General features: G+C 50.8%; 1 protein-coding gene across 11 annotated transcripts in view; it reads left to right on the forward strand.

Annotated features, from left to right (window-relative positions):
• EPS15L1 (epidermal growth factor receptor pathway substrate 15 like 1) overlaps positions 1-17097 on the forward strand; it is a 102014-nt gene that overhangs the window by 49860 nt on the left and 35057 nt on the right. For 10 of the 11 annotated variants that reach the window (XM_059918195.1, XM_059918184.1, XM_059918192.1 and 7 more), the window contains 5 exons: positions 2370-2442; positions 9002-9163; positions 9705-9902; positions 11429-11593; positions 16417-16540. In XM_059918195.1, coding sequence (XP_059774178.1) covers positions 2370-2442; positions 9002-9163; positions 9705-9902; positions 11429-11593; positions 16417-16540 — 722 coding nt within the window. The remainder of the gene's footprint in view (positions 1-2369; positions 2443-9001; positions 9164-9704; positions 9903-11428; positions 11594-16416; positions 16541-17097) is intronic. The other variant, XM_059918185.1, reaches the window with a different exon arrangement.

Raw genomic sequence — 17097 nt, forward strand, 5'->3', positions numbered from 1 at the left:
GGGGTGCAACGAGCAGAAGGGCCAAAGGCACCCAGCCCTCCACGGGAGAGGGACTGTTTCTTTACCGAAAATGAAAACAACATTACTTTGCCAGAGCGAGCTGGATCCCACTCACAGCTGGATGCCCCTTGGGTGGTGTTGTTTGTGTCCTTAGTGGAGCAGAGCCCTGAGAAGCAAAGGCAGGTCAGATGTCATGTGAGACTGGTTAGGTGGGTGGCTGGCTGGCCACAAAGCCTCAGCCTTGGCCGCCTGCTGAAGCCAGACCCTCTGCTTCATGCTCAGCCCAGAGGATGGCTCCCATTCTGTCACCGGCTCCCTGGGGCTGTATTTCCAAACCAGCGATCAGCACGTGCAGCCTGGCAAGGCTGAGCGGGTCTGTGAGGATGGAGGGCCAGTGTCTTAGAGCCTGGGTGGGCCTGTTAATCAGAACTGCAGGTAGAGGAGGGAGGGGACCCTGTAATGCAAGGGTTGGGGTCTTGGAAGGGACAGTGGTGTCCCAGTCAGGCCAGGGCTGCCTCGTCACAGCTGTGCAGCCTCTGGCAGCCTGGAGCGTCCCCCTGTGAGGGCGAGAGGCAAGCGTGTGCAGAGCAAGAGTGTGCAGGGAGCCAGGCCTGGGTGGCTTTGAGAGTGACCTTCAGGCCTGTTGCTTGGCGGTGTGGCGAAACACGCCTCTCCCCTTGACGTGACTCACTCGTAATGGGTTGGATGTAAAGAGCACGTTGTATCGTTAGGTAGTTGTTAGACTTGTGGAAACGAACATGCAGACGCTCGCGGCTGGCCCAGTGTCCCAGAGGGGCCTTACTGTCGAGCAGGGCTGGGTTCCCAGCAGGGGAGGCAGGCTGTGTTGGCCACATGAGATTTCTGATGCCGAGGCAGCCCCTTCAGGCTGCTGTAACAAACTCTCACAGACTGGGGGGCTTGAACAACAGGCCCATACTTACCCCCATCGTGGAGGCTGGAAGTCGAGATAGAGGTGCAGGCAGATCCAGTGTCTGATGGGGCCCATCTCCTGGTTCATAGACAGCGTCTTCTCGCCATGTTCTCAGAGGGCGGAGGGGCAAGGAGGTCTCTGGGGTCTCTCGTAAGGGCATTAATCCCATTCCTGCAGGCTCCACCCTCGTGACCTAATCATCCCCCAAAGGCCCCACCTCCAAAAACCATCACATTGGGGGGTTAGGGTTTCAACATATGAATTTGTGGGGGGCACAAACATTCAGTCTCTAAGGAGGAGAGCAAGGCTGGTTGCTGCCCCGGGGGAGCTGTTTGCAGCTGAGGAGACAGGCAGGGCCCCACCAAGCCCTGGTGTGCACAGCGGCCAGCCACAGCCTCCTGTGAGGGAGTAGCTGGGGGCAGCTGCCAGGCCCAGAGACCCGCACTGCCGCGTCTTGCTGCCAGCCCTCTGGACTCCTCACCCAACTTTGCATCACTCCAAACTCCTCACCGTGGCTCCCCCAGCCGAGCTATGCCTTCCTGTTCCCATCGCCTAGAATGTTTTTCCATCATATAGTCTATTCATAGGCCATGTTCTCATTGCCCTTCCCTGGTCGTCCTGTGCAGGACACTGCACACCCCCTTTCCTTATCCCATTGGATTTCCCTTCGTGGTACTTAGGTTGTGTGCCTTTGTGTGTTGATTTGTCGCCTGTCTCTCTCACTGGCCTGTGAGCTCCGTGAAGGCAGGGCCTCTCTCCGTGTGTCCTCGTGTCTTCAGCACTCAGTCTTCTGAGCAGTTGTTGCTCACCATTCATGAGCGAGTGCACATAGGATTTAGAGAATGTATTCATTTTCTCTTGCTGTGTATGGAATGGCTTAAAACAGCACAAATTTATTAGCGCACAGCTCTGTAGACCAGGAGTCCAGATGGGCTTAACTGGGCTTCTTGCTCAGGGCCTCACAAGGTCAAATTCAAGGTGTTGTCCAAGTAGGTGGGGATCTGAATCGAGTTCCTCAAAACTGGGGGTCTGGGGTCTGCTTTCCGTGCTGTGTGGCCAGGGGCTCATTCTGCTCTGAGAGGCTGCCCGGTGCCTCCTCTCCCGTGACCCCTCCATCTTCAAAGTCAGCAGGGGCACGTCCAGCCCTTCTCACCCTGGGCATTGCTTTGACATTCTTTGCTTTAAAAGGCTTGCACGGCCATGTTGGGGGCAAAAGCCTCATGGCATCCACAGGTTCGACCCACACTTGTAGGGGAGGAGGTCAGGTAGGGCAGATGGTCACTGGGGGCGTTCCTATACTTCTGCCCCCACTGAGTGGGGTCAGCCCGGGTGGGTTTCTGTGGGATGGATGGGATTGGGTCTTGAGAAGTTGGGATATTGGGGGAATGGTCAACTCATTCACTCTATCTGTGCTTTCATGAACTATTTTTAAACACAGAGAGAAATACTCACTGGAACAAGACATTAGAGAAAAGGAAGAGGCAATCAGACAGAAAACCAATGAAGTACAGGTAAGCACGTGGCTGGTTTTGGTGGGATCAACCTTGTGTCAAACGCAGTGCGGGGAGTTCCCAGCAGTGATGGTGGAGCAGGGCAAAGGGGGGCACCGATGCACTCATTGGAAACTTGAGCTTTTGGGGGCTTCCAAGTGATTTTTTTTTTTTAGTTTCCTATACCATAAACAGTGGATTTTTTAAAAATTGAGATATACAATTCATGTAACATAAAATCTATTCTAAAGTGTACAGTTCAGTGGTGTTTAGCGTGATCAGTGTGTTGCTTAACCACCACCTCTGTCTAGTTCCAGAACCTCTCCATCACCCCAAAAGGAGACCCCGTCCTCATTAGCCGTCTCTCCCCATTTCCCCCTCCCAGCCCCTGACAGCCACGAATCCACTTTCTGTCTCTATGGGTTTGTCTGTTCTGGACATTTCATATAAAGGGAATCATACAACATTTGGCTTTTTGTGTCTGGTTTCTTTCACTCAGCCTGAAGTTTTGAGGTTCAGACAGTGACCTCTAACCTGTTCTCAGGACAGTCCTGCTTGGAGAGTCTCCTTGTGGGTGGTGGTGACACTGGGGGTCTGACTGCTGGGGCTCAAACCTGGCTCTCCTTAGCAGCTGTGTGACCTTGGGCAAGTTACTTAACATCTCTGGGCCTCGCGTGACGTTGGTAGTGAGTGGTCTGCTCTCCTGGGCGCTGGGCTGGAGCATGGGGTCTGGCATGTGCTCAGCACTCACTCGTCGTCTGGGCAGAGGGAGGCTGTGCCAGAAGCGAAATGGTCAGTGCCTGGGAGCTGCACCCTTGAAGAGACATCGGTTCCGAGATGTCTCAGGTCTGAATGAACAGAGACGGCTCTGCCGTCGTGAGGAGACTCGAGTTGTCTGTAGGGCTCTGAGAGCGTGGCTGAGCTGTGCCGCTGGGCCTGACAGTCTCCGCGTGGGGCTTCGAGTGCTCCGAGCTCAGAGCCGGGGAAGGAGGAGCGAGCCTGAGCAGTCAGCGCTGCAGCCCCCACGGCTCGGCCGGGGGCCTGTGGGTGGGTGGCTCAGCCTCCCGGCCTGCGTCTTCCCACCTGGCAGTGAGGGTCAGCGCCAAGAGCAGTATCTGGCCGCCGTGCGCACCGCCTGAGGGGCTGGTTCTTTCTGGGCCACCTCCTAGGGCAGCGACCTGAGCCAGGCCAGGGGAAGCAGCACCTGACTCAGTCAGGCTCATGGGGTGCTGGGCGGCCCTCTTTCCCCCTCCCCTGAGCCTGTCCGCACAGGGGCTGTAGGATTCCATGAGGTACCCAGTGGACGGATGGCACGCAGTGCCTGCCCGCCGGCTGCGGGAAATGTCGTCTGTCGTAGCTGCCGTCTGCAGGTGGGGTAGGGTGGATGCTTTGGGACTCTCACTGGTTCACACTGTGCAGTGTCCAGGCTCTTCTTTCCTGGCTTCTCACTCTGTACACGTTGGCATCGGGGGTTGGGCCTTAGATGGTCCCCAGGAATGTTTTGGATCAGAAGGCAGGGAACAGCCTGCCTCTATTATCGTGTTTTTGTTTTGTTTTTGTTTTTGTTTTTTTGCTCAAATGAGTTGCATCATTTATATGACCACAGGTGAAGTGACTGTCTTTTTCTGGATGTTTGTATGTTCATCCTGTCATTTTATTCTCACCTCAGCCCTCTGATTTCCACCCATGTCCTAAAACTGACCCCTCAGACACAGTTCCCTGTCACCCGTATCATCTCACCCCCATCCTTTCAGCTGTTTGGTGTGGTGGCACTGGCCTCATCTTCCCTTTCACCTTGGCCATGGCCCGGCTGGCCACATGGGTACCTGGGCAGTTCTCCCTCTCCTTGTGTCTGGGTCACTGCACAAGCTCTGGTTTGCCTTCCCAAAGCTGGGGATCTGGGTGCTGTGATGTCCTTTGGCTCCAGGGAAACCAGTCACCTGGTCTCTGGCACCTGCTCCTGGGCAATTCTAAGAAAGCCGCTGGGTCGCTGTGATGTCTGGAGGTGCTTTCCCCTCTGGTCTGCGGCAGGCTCAGCAAGGCCACCTGAAACCCTCGCTGCTGGGCTCTGACAGTGCACTCCTGCAGCCTTTGAGATGCTGGGGTCCGTGTGGGCCCCGATGGCCCCTCAGAGCTGGAGCGGGCCCAGCGCCCCGATGGCCCCTCAGAGCTGGAGGGGGCCCGGCGCCCCGATGGCCCCTCAGAGCTGGAGGGGGCCCGGCGCCCCGATGGCCCCTCAGAGCTGGAGGGGGCCCGGCGCCCCGATGGCCCCTCAGAGCTGGAGGGGGCCCGGCGCCCCGATGGCCCCTCAGAGCTGGAGGGGGCCCGGCGCCCCGATGGCCCCTCAGAGCTGGAGGGGGCCCGGCCAGGCCAGCCCCTGTTCCATGGGAGCATCACGTGTACTCCAGACCAGGACAGGCCTCTGCTGCAGTGTGATGGCAGCTCCTTGGTCAGGGACAGAGCACTATATATATTTTAAAGTTCCCCTGTGAAAACCAGGTTTGATTCTGGTTCCTGCTGCCTTTTCCCAGATGGGTTTGGCCAGGAGATCACGTGCCATGCCTGCCAGCACAGGCTGCAGGTCAGGGCCCAGCGTCGAGTAGCAGGCCTTGGTCCTCAGGTTAGTTTATGTTTGGTTTTAAGCAGTGGGAGCTTCAGCTTCAGCCCCCTCAGGCCTCCCCTTCCCCCTCCTGCCCTGGGGATCTCTCCATTTCCATGGCTACTGTCTTAGTGAGAACCTGCGGCATCTTTGCCTGGTTTACTGTTTCATTTTGTTTTTGTAACAACAGCTTCACTGAGATGTAATTCACATACTGTACAATTCATCCATTTAAAGTGTATAATTCAGTGGGTTTTAGTATATGCACAGAGTTGTACAGCCATCGCCACAGTCAATTACAGAACATTTTCATCACTCCAAAGAGAAACCCCCTACCCATTAGCGATCCCCAGTCCTTCCCCAGCCCTTGGCAACCACTAATCTACGTTCTTTTCTCTGGATTTTCCTGTTCTGGATATTTCATATCAATGAGATCACATACTGTGTGGCCTTTTGAGTCTGGCCTCTTTTCACTCAGTGTAGTTTTCAAGGTTCATTCATGTTGTTGCATGTGTCAGTGCTTCATTCCTTTTTATGACTGAATAATGCTTCAGTGTATGGCTGTTTTATTCATTGCTTCATTAGTTGATGGTTGTTTGTGTTTTTCTACTTTCTAGCTATTGCAAGTAATGCCACTGTGAATATTAATTTGCAAGTTTTTGTGTGGACATATGATTTCACTTCTCTTAGGTGTGTGTGTATATATATATATACATTTAGGAGTGAAATTGCGGGTCACATGGTAACTGTATGTTTAACCCTTTGAGGAATTGCCAGACTGTTTTCCAAAGTGGCTGTACCATTTTTCATTCTCACTTTCTCCACATCCTCGCCAACACTTGATATTTTCCATTTTTTATTATAGCCTTCCTAGTGGGTATGGAGTGGTATCTCACTGATGCTGTCCCTAATGTTGATGAGCATCTTTTCACGTACTTATTGGCCATTTGTGTATTTTCTCTGGAGAAAAGCTAATTCAGATCCTTTGCCCATTTTTAAATTGGGTTATTTGTCTTTTTATAGCTGAGTTGTAAGAGTTCTTTTTTTTTTTTTAATTTATTTATTTAATTTATTTATTTTTGTCTGTGTTGGGTCTTTGTTGCCGTGTGTGGCCTCTCTCTAGTTGCGGCGAGCAGGGGCTACTCTTCGTTGTGGTGCGTGGGCTTCTCGTTGCGGTGGCTTCTCTTGTTGTGGAGCACGGGCTCTAGGTGCGTGGGCTTCAGCAGTTGCGGCTCGTGGGCTCCAGCAGTTGCGGCTCGTGGGCTCTAGAGCACAGGCTCAGTAGTTGTGGCCCACGGACTTGCTCCGCGACATGTGGGATTCTCCCGGACCAGGACCCGAACCCGTGTCCGCTGCATTGGCAGGCGGATTCCCAACCACTGCGCCATCAGGAAGCCCAATATATTTTCTAGATAAATTCCCTTATCAGATAAATGATTTGCAAATATTATGTCCCCATCTTTGGGTTGTCTTTTCACTTTCTTGATGGTTGTACCCGGGCCCTCAGCAATGAAAGTGAGGAGTCCTAACCACTGGACTGCCAGGGAATTCCCTGAAACACAAAAGTTTAAAATTTTCCAGTTATTTATTCCGTTTTTTTGCTTTTGCTTGTGGTATCATATCCAAGAACCCATTGCCAAATCCAAGGTCACAAAGATTTACCACACATTTTCTTCTAAGAGTTTTATAGTTTTAGCTGTTACATTTAGGTCTTTGATCCATTTTGAGTGAATTTTTACATAATGTGTGAAGTAGGGGTCCAACTTCATTGTTTTGCATGTGGAGGACCAGTTGTCCCAGAACCATTTCTTGAAGAGATTAATCTTTCCCCCACTGAATGGTCTTGGCACCGTTTTCAAAAATCAGTCATAGACATGTGGATTTATTTCTGAACTCTCAGTTCTATCCCATTGATTTCTGTCTTTCCTTATGCCAGTATCACACTGTCTTGATTACTGTTGCTTTGTAGTAAGTTTTGAAATCGGAAAGTTTGAGTCCTCCAACCTCGTATTTTTCAAGATTGTTTTGGCTATTCTGGTGAGATCGGGCCCATTCAGCGTGGTATGGCCGTAGACTGTTTTGGCTATTCTGGATCCCTTTCATTTCCTTATAAATTTTGGAATCTGCTTGTCAGAAGCTGGCTGGCGTTCCAGTGGGGATTGCTCTGAGTCTGTAGGTTGTTTGGGTTTTTTCTGTCTTCTCTTTGCTCAGACACCTCCCCCACTTTGACCCCAGCGTTCTTCCTAACCAGAAGCTGGCGGGTCGTCTTCCCGTGGGCTTTTCCATGGCTACGGTGGGCCTGACCCTCCTTCCTCCTTCGTCTCCCCCTCCCCCATCACTTGTCCTTCCCTCAGATGTGGGAAACCCACGTTCCCTACTCTGCCATTAGCTTCCTATCAAACATTCATTGTTAGCTCTCCCAAACGTGTCGGACTTGAGATCTATTCTTAAAGGTCGGGGACAAGGAGACTGGGGAGCAGAGAACCTGGCCCCCCAAAATAGCTCAGAGGTGTGTTTTGGCTGTTGAGAGAGGAGAGAGAGAGCCGTGATTTTTTGTCCTCAAAGCAGGGAGAGGGAGACCCTGCACCTCCTTCGAGTTTTCTTCTGAAATGACGTCAGCCACCAGCAGCCCCAGCCAGCCCTGGGCATTGGCCTCACCACTCCTGTCCTCCCTGACCGCCCAACAGTCCCCTCAAGTCCGCCCCTTCCTTTGATACCCACGGCCACAACCTCACCCAGGCTGCCATCACCTCTCCATCGGCCCCAGCTTGAGTCCCCTCCCCACTGTCAGCCCCATAGGCCATACTCTCCCCTCCCATCCCATCCCTGCTTTAGTTATCTATCTTACAGGTAGATAAGACATCCCATAAGACATTCACCTGGTTGAATATGGACGCCTCCTGCCCTCCCCTGTACCCCCAGAGGTGTAGTCCATCAGCTCCCATGAAGCCTTCCAGAAAGGTCCTGTGTGTGTGTGTGTGTGTGTGTGTGTGTAAGGAGAGACGTCTGTGCATATTCCCCCCTTCCTGATTGCACAGATGCCACTGTGCCTCACACGTGTGCTCTGCTGCGTGCCTCGTTCATTTCACATTATAACTCGGGTACGAGGTGGAGTGTCCCTCAGGGTGGGCTGTGCTGTAGGTCCAGCCAACTCCGCCTGTGGAGATTTGCATTGTTGACAGATTTTGCCATCACAAACATTGCACGCTTTCACTTGCGCCATCCCCCTCTAGGATCCTTTCCCTAGAGGTCTGACAGTCGAGTCTGAAGACACCCGCCCTGGCCATCGCGTTAGATACAGCCCACGTGGAGGAGCTGTAGCAGCTGAGAATCATCATGTCCTGCTCCCATTTTGGATGTCCGCAGGGGCTTCTCGCTGCAGAAGCCAGTGCCGTCTCTGGCATGGCCTGTGGGGCACGGCCTCTGGTGCTCTCGGCCCGCTTTCCTTTGATCCAGCTGGAGCACGACACCCCCTTCTCTTAGGGGTCCTCTGCGGCCCCATCCACTCTTCACATTCCTGGCGCTTTTCCTGGCTACCACCTGCTCGTCCTTTGGGTCCATCGAAGTGGCACTTCCTTGACCTCTTGTGCACCTGTGCAGCGTCAGTGTGATCTCCCCATGTCCCCGTGACTCTGACCGACAGTCTGACCCAGGCTGTCCCATGTTTGTCTCAGTTCATTTGTGTCTGGGTGATGCCCTTCCCGCCCCACTGATGACCACATGTCACTGGAGAGCTCTTCTTGCCAGGAACCCAGCCCCTCTCCTGGTGCCTGGCCTCTCTTAGGCCATCAGTAAATATTTGCTGAGGGACTTAGTGAGAGATTCAGCTGGGGCCGCCACACTGAGATGTGTGTGGTATTCCCTGTGGAGTGTGCGGTTTTGTAGGACATCTTGGGGGCTCCAGCCCAGGCTGTGACAGTGTTAGCTTGGACGTGCCCCATGTGAACAAGTCTCGAGTAAATTCATGACACCCTCCCCTAGGAATTGCAAAATGATTTAGACCGGGAAACAAGCAGTTTGCAAGAGCTGGAAGCTCAGAAACAGGACGCCCAAGACCGCCTAGACGAAATGGATCAGCAAAAGGCCAAGCTCCGAGACATGCTGAGTGACGTCAGGCAGAAGTGCCAAGACGAGACCCAGATGGTAAGTCATCATCCCCCCTCTCTCCGCTGAGCCCAGCAGGGGAAGGAGGCTTCTTACGGACTTCCCTGAGCTCACCATGACCATCTCAGCTCAAGGCTGAGACGTCTACTGGTTTAATAAGAGTAGTTGAACGTATCGTGTGGAAAAGCGTCCAAGCATTTGTGGCCTGACCTCAGTCTCATCCGCCATGTCACATGTATAAGCGTGAACCCGTGTGTGCACACACCCCCGACCCATGCCCCACAGCACGGTGTGGGCACGTGTCTCCCCTCCCCTGCTGTCTTAGCTGCTTGTTACAAACCAGGGAGGTTGCAGCTTCAGCAGACTGTAAAACCCTTACATCCCTGTCTGAGGCCGCTGTGGGGACGTTCAGCCCCAGGGGACAGACAGATTGCCTATGCTTGTCCCAGGTGTGGAGAGGGGTCCCTGTAAAGGAAGCCAGGCGTCTGGCTTTCAGGCTGGTGTCCTCTTCCCTGGGTCAGCTTGTTTCAAGAACATGAGCCAGAATTCTTCCTCGAAGTTGTGTTTCATCTCATTTCAGATTTCCTCATTGAAGACGCAGATCCAGTCTCAGGAATCCGACCTCAAGTCCCAAGAAGACGACCTGAACCGGGCCAAATCTGAGCTGAACCGACTGCAGCAGGAGGAGACGCAGCTGGAGCAGAGCATTCAGGCTGGGAAAGTTCAACTGGAAACCATCATCAAGTCCCTGAAATCCACGCAAGATGAAATCAACCAGGTATCTCCAAGGGGGTGGGGTGGGGCCTGCCACCACTGGCTGTGGGCAGGGGCTTCTGGGGTCTCCTGCCAAGCGGGGTGGCTGCCACGAGCAGAGCAGTCACAGAGGGGTGTGCGACCGGTGGTCCCAGGTGTCTGTGCCGCAGTAGTTGTTTCCTTTGCTCTCACCCACCTCCCTTTCTTCTTGGAAGCCTTCATTCAGCCTGAAGGTGAAGTGCTGAGAACCCTCCCAGCGTGTGTTCCACCATCATGTTGACTTTGGCCTGGTGGTGTCTGCTTTGCCTCACCGGCCTTCCACTTCCCCGCCTGAGCGCACATCATTTTTGAGGAGCGGGCGGGGTCTGGGTGAGGACATTAAGTTAACTCATTTGGAGAGAGCCTTGGGTTCAGGACATGCTCTCCCCAGCCTTGGTCCTTGTACAAGCAGGAGGGACAGAGTCCAAGACACCTTCCAGCACCCCTCTGTCCCCACGTATTGATAGTTCGAAGACCAGCACACCGAGGAGGCCCCATCCTCTCAGCATCGCCCCACGTGGACCCCTGTCCAGGCACCCCTCCCTGTCCCGCTCTGGGGGGAGGGCCTCGAGGCCTGTGGCTGCTGCCCACCAGCAGAGGGAGAGCTCTTCTCCTGCTCCCCCGTATGTAACGGCCAAAGGCCTCCTTCCTGGCCCTCGGGTGTCCCACCTACAGAGTGAGGGTGATGTTTGTTAGACCTTGGCAATATCTAAATGCATGTTCGTGCTTCCTTTCTCTTGACTGACTTGATCTCTTTGCTCTTTTTGCCAGCTTACAGGCAAAAGTTGATCACAAACTCAAATCTCAGGGATTTAATACTATATATTGTGCTTTATTGTTAATTAATACCTGTAGGGTTATCTTATGCCTTTTCCCTCCCAGCCTTTGGAGTTTATAAAACAGAGATAGGAGCCAAGACATAAATGTATGTTAGTGATAATGATAATGATATTAAAAATGATAGCTGCTGCTTATTAAGGCCCACCCTGCTGGACACCGCAAGAGGGGTTTTACCCGTCATTTCCAGTGCTCCATCTTGGAGAAGAGGAAACAGAGAGGTTAGATCGCCAGTGCGTACGAGACAGTTACGATAAAGCTGGGGTCTGTCTGACGTCACAGATTGCCTTTCTTGCCCTGACCTCACGTGCCTTCTCCAGGAACAGGGAGGAGCAAATGGGGTAATAAAATCCCACAGAGGAAAGTGACCGCAGAATATCACTTTGAATAGATTGTGAATCTGGATTTTGTCCCATTTCAGTTCGTTCCGAGTCACCACATGTCTGAACACTTGCCTTTCTCAGGGACCGCCTGGGGCAGCAGAAGGGTCTCGTCTTGGTTTACAAGCGGTCTCACGTCTCGTAAACATGGCAACAGGGATTGTCTACTCCGTAGATGGGTAATTCAGTTAACCAGTGTGAATCGTCCAGGGTTGGATGTTAGGAGAAAAAAATGTGTTGCCTGATACTTTTTTCCTAAACCCTACTTGATGCCGACGATGTCTTTATCGTACAGGCAAGAAGCAAGCTTTCCCAGCTGAACGAAAGCCACCAGGAAGCCCAGAGGAGTCTGGAGCAGTATGACGAGGTGCTCGACGGGGCCCACGGCGCCAGCCTGACCAACTTAGCAGAGCTGAGCGAGGGCGTCTCCCTGACAGAGAGGGGCGGTTTTGGAGCCATGGTAAAGGTCGAATAAATGTAAATGTAAAGGTCCTGGGATCAGGCCCCACATTGGGATCAGAGAAGGCCCTGCCCGCTTGATCCAGCACTTGCCAGCCTTGATTCTGTTCAAGTGCAGGGTGTTTCTTGTTTTCGCTGCTGCTTTGCGTGTCCCCACCAGCCCTGCAGCCTGGCGTCCGGGGCCACACTCCATCCTGGCGTCTGGGACAAAGCCAAGGATAGGCCTGAATCCTTTCTAAGACCAGTTTGTAAAGACCTCCATCTCCGTGGGCTGATCACCCAAATTTGGAGGGCTTCCCAAACTTAACCAAAATTGGATCAACTCTCACACGTTGTGAAACACCACATCCGACTAATTGGGAGGCTGGAGGAATGTGTGTGTGTGTGTGTTTCTGTGTTCCTACAAGGAGCACCTTGAAAATCACACGTCTAGGTAAAGATCAAGAACAATGACAGCCCTCCTGGGGTGTTGCTATGTCACCTACGAATTGGCCTTTCTCCTGAAATCTTGGTTATTACGTTTGAGACTTTGGCCCTTGGGTTCAAACCTCATGACGCTGGGGGTGCTGGTGAAGGCCCGAGGGGCCATTGGCCTCTTAGGTTTCTGCAGGCCCTCAGGCTGCTGACATCCAGCAGTGTTACTTTGTCCTTTGTTCCTGCCAGAGTCGGCCGTAGCAGCCCTGAGCCCTGGCGTGTGCCGTTTGCAGTTTATTCTGGCTGACGAGAGCGTCTTTGTGCGTCTTTGTGCATCTCTGTGCGGTTGCGGGAGCCAATGGGACGCTGTTGGTCTCAGTGGTTTCGTTGTGCTCTGCTCCCACAGCCTTTCACCGCGCGCCCTGCACTGCCATCTCTGTCTCCCAGGCTCCTGCTCCTGGCCCTGTTTGCCTCATGGATTCCTTCCCCTCCTTGTAATAATTCAGCCTCTCTGTCTCCCTTCATGTGAGACTCGGCTCTTTCTGTGCATTTCTTGACACGTTTCTTTTCTCAGTAGCCAAGTACTCAGTCCCAAGGATTTATGGGGACGCTTACGCCTCCTCCCCCGGATGGCGCAGAAGCCGCTGTTGGTGTTCTCATCTGTCTCCAGTCTCTGGCCGTCACTGCCTCCCTCTGCCATTCACACATTCCTTTCCTCAGGGAATTGTAAACGTATCCGCTCTTGGGCCCAGCCCATTGTCAGCTTTGTCAGCTTTACCGTCTAAATAGAGACTGTGAACGTTCCTTCTTCATGAACCGCGTGAGGCAGAATTTCCTGCTTGGCTGTCTGTCTCAGAGTGTGCGTTTCAGCTTCATAGCCCTGCTCTTATTCTTCCGTCTGTCACTGGTGCCCTCACACGGCTCCTGGCTTGCCCTGTTCCGTCTTAGTTCATGGAACAGCTCACTTTTAAACCCTCTCGCAGGCTTTGATAAGATTGGTTTCCTGGGATAAAAAGTTGACAGCGAAGTGGCAGTTTGAAAGCAGCATGGGACTTCCCTCCCCCCACAGATTTTTTTACCTTTATTTTTATTCATCTCATTAGCAGGCAAAGTTTACATGATAGTCAATTCATCTTGAAACGTTGATGTCACATATGTTATGTAGAAACTCAAAACCAGTGTTTGAGAGAAAAACGATTTTTATCTTGTTGTACAAATACAGTTTTTAAAGCACTTTTTGGTTCGTTTCCATTTCTTAATAAACACTTTGAAGAGGGCTTTTTGTTTACTCCTGGACATTTCAGGACTGCTCCGGAGGAGAGGGACCTCTCTTAGTTCTCCTTGAGGGGGATGAAAGTGAGGGATTTAGTTTCTTGAGGACAAGTGTAACCAAAGAGGTGCGTCTAGAACTTCCTAAGTCTGGACGGTTTTACTAAAGTTACTAAGTTTAGTGTTAGGCTCACATGATTTTACTTTGTCCAAGACAGCAGGATTCTTTTTTTTTTTTTTTTTTTTTTTTTTTTTCAGCAGGATTCTTAAAGCCATATTTATTTCTTATCTTTCATCCACTGATGAGAATACTAGCCTCTTGTCCTTGGAGTCAGCACTCAGCCAACCGGTCTGCTAGAGAGAAGGTAATAAATCATCCCAGACTTTAGTCTCGCCGAGAACTCATCATGAAAGATGGGCTTGTCTGTCACATCCAGCCCCTGGAGTTCTGGAGCCAGTTTTATTGACTCTCCAGAGCCGATTATTAAATAGGAATTTTGTAAGCTGTTATTCAGCCTTTGGTAACTGGATGTCAACCATGGTGGGAGTAACTACACCATGGGAATTGGCAGAGGCTAACAATCAGGGCTTTTTTTTTTTTTTTCTCCCCCAGAGCGCTGGTTCACCAGCGCACCACTGCCTTGCCCCCATCTAAAGGGAAGGAATGTCACAGAATGTCACCTAGATGCCCTTTCAGAGTTGTCGTGTCTGTTTCCCGAGAAGTGCAGTAATTAAGAGCAGAACTCATTGTTCGAGGTGTTCTCCCTCTGCTTCCTCTGCCACAGGTGGGACCGTTCACCCCGTGCTTGGCTGCTGCACTTGGATCTCCCAAGTGGGCAGGTGGCTCCGTGCTCATTGGCAGGAGGTCAGTGGATGGTGGAGTTTACGGCCTCGCTGCACCAGGGGAAATGTAGTTTTCTGCTCTGGATCTGTGAAATGGAATCCAAACCACCTGTGGTTACCCTAACCACATGAATCCTGCCGGGGTCTTCTTAGGCTTCTCCTTTGAAGGGGAGGGAGCGGTTGCTGCCTCAGGCAGACAGTTGCTCCTGAGAGAGAGCTTGCAGACTTGACTTTCCGCTCAGGGGATTGCAGGCCAGACCCCCCAGGATCAGTCTCTTCTCTGCCATTGTCCACTGTTATTTGTCAGTCTTCCAAGTGGCAGTTGAAAACATTATAAAAGCAAAAACAAAACAACACAACCAATTTGTACATCAGTGCTAATGAAAAACTAAATAGAAGCTTCCACTCCAAGGCCAAGTCGTCATTCTTAACTCACTACTTTATCCACCTCATACATCATCTCTCTCTGTTCTTCTGGAACAGATACGTTCCTTCCCCCGGGCTGCAGTGCGAGAGGTTTATTTTCCACACCAGCCTCCTGGCTTCCTTAGATTAGGACTTGTCCGTCACGTTGATCTGTGTCTCAGAACCCCACTGGGTGCTTGCTGACGCGGGCATGCCACAGTAGTTAGCAGTACGACGTCCTTACTGAGTCCTTGCCCTGCTGCCAGACACGGTGCTTGCAGACATCGGTACTTACTTGCCTAAGAACTGGCTTATTTTCCCCACCTTGGGAAACCCTGTGGTTGGAGGCTGCAGATAATCTTTCTCAGGTAAGGAAAATCGTTCCGTATTCATCAGAGGGCAGGGGTGTTGGTCAGTCCTTCCGAAGCCTTGGGCTTCCTGTTAGCCTGGTACCTCTGAGATCCGTCCTGCTCCCTGAAGTCAACTGGCCCAGGGTGGTAGGAGCCTCGTCAGGAATCTTCCTTTGGCACCTTTGACGTCATTGCCCTGTATTTTCACGGAAGCCCAGCTCTTCAATCATTTGGTTTTGGTCAGTTGGAATAATGGCTGAGTTTGCCAGCCCCGAGGATGCTGACACATTTGCCAGATTCAGTGAGGATGTTGTGCTTCTTAATATCATAGTGAAACCTTCATGTTTTCACTGAGGGTGTGTCTTCATTAACCAAAATATCTCAGTATTTCTAAACCAAGTACACCGTCCCTACGTGTACTGTGAAGCCTCTCCCCAGCCCTTTCAGGTCATTTTCCACTATAAAACCTTGCTCTTCAAAAGCAAGTTTTTTTCCCTTCTGATTTAAATATTCTTGTTTGTTTCTAGAAATAAGCACTTTTTTAAAAAAATGCAAAGTGTGGTGTATGCTCTAGTAGTTCTAACTGCATAAGCACTCATTTCCTCTCAGGATGTAAATAGCCAGCATGTTTCTTGGTGTGGAAACGGCATTTTTTAAAATGCCCACATAGGTAACACACTCTGAGAAGGTGTTTGAGGGAGGCATACCTTTGAACAAGGCCTCTCTGGCTGCAGTTGTTGGTGGCTCGTTACATTTTCTTTCTGACATTTCCGAAAACATGACTTTTTTTCTGACTCGGTTTTCTTTTTTTCTTTTTTTTATTTAATTGTGGTAAAAGACACATAACGTAGAATTTACCGTCTTAACCATTTTTCACCGTACAGTTCAGTGGTGTTAAGTATATTCACATTGTACTACTAAGCTCCAGAACGTTTTCATACCCATTAAACACCATCTCCCCATCCTCCCTTCCCCCGTCCCTGGCACCCACTATTCTGCTTTCTGTCTATGAATTTGATGTCTCTGGGGACTTCCTATAAGTAGAATTACACAATATTTGTCTTCTTGTGACTGGCTTCTTTCACCTAGCATAATGTGTTCAGGGTTCATCTGTGTTGCATGTGTCAGAATTCCCTTTTTAAGGCTGAATAATATTCCATTGTATGTACATCCCACATTTCGCTTATTCATTCATCCATCAGTGGGCGCTTGGGTTGCTTCCACTCAATGATTTTCAAATAAACTTTTTAATTTTAGAAGACTTATAGAAAAGTTACAGAGATGGTACAGAAAGTTCCCACGTACCCCACACCCAGCTTCTCCTATTATTAACATCTTGTACGGTACATTTATCATAACTAATGAACCATTGTCGACATGGTATCATTAACTAAAGTCCATCTTCTTTGGTTTAAAAAAAAAATTACTCTCTTTAGGGTCACATCACTTAGAGGGAAAATATACCAGTTAAGTATAGAATTCTGTACTTTGCTTTAAGTCTGAAATAATTAAATACCTGTCCTGTCTCTTCACAAAATTATAGGACGATCCTTTCAAAAATAAAGCCTTGTTATTTAGCAACAACGCCCAAGAATTGCATCCGGATCCTTTTCAGGCAGAAGACCCCTTCAAATCTGACCCATTTAAAGGAGCCGACCCCTTCAAAGGTATCTCATTTGGCACCCACTTTATCATTGAAAGGCTGTTTTGTGCCCCCTAGGGTTGTCCAGTGACTAGAACAGTTAGGAGGAAAGAAATTCTTTGAGCCTAATGGGCCTCTTGAGTTTTTCACCTCACCTGATTATCTAAAGAGCTATGGTGTTGAGGGGAGGGGGTGGGAAGAGCTCCAGGCTCACCAAGAGACATCCACGTTCAAGGGCGGCTTGCTTGGCCCCGAGACTCTGCATGCTTCCGTTCCCATCCACCTCTCAGGATTGATAAGATAATCAGATGTGGTAGTGATTATGGAATCACCTAGTAAACAGCAGATCCCCACGTAAACATCTAAGGTCTTAACGTGGGGAGTTCATCCAGATCCACACACGAGTCAAGAGTGAGTAAGAAGAATTCTAGAAACAAGATTTCCCAAGTTTCTTCATTTTTTGCAGAGCAAAACAGTATTTCCAAGAAGGCTATCTGTACTTTTCTGAGAAAAATGCCAGGGCAGGGAGAGGGCAGAGGGAGTGCCTTTCCAGTATTCAGATTTGGAGCGCAAGCACCTTAG

Source organism: Balaenoptera ricei, chromosome 3, assembly GCF_028023285.1.
Source record: "Balaenoptera ricei isolate mBalRic1 chromosome 3, mBalRic1.hap2, whole genome shotgun sequence".
In the NCBI taxonomy this organism is placed as follows: domain Eukaryota; kingdom Metazoa; phylum Chordata; class Mammalia; order Artiodactyla; family Balaenopteridae; genus Balaenoptera; species Balaenoptera ricei.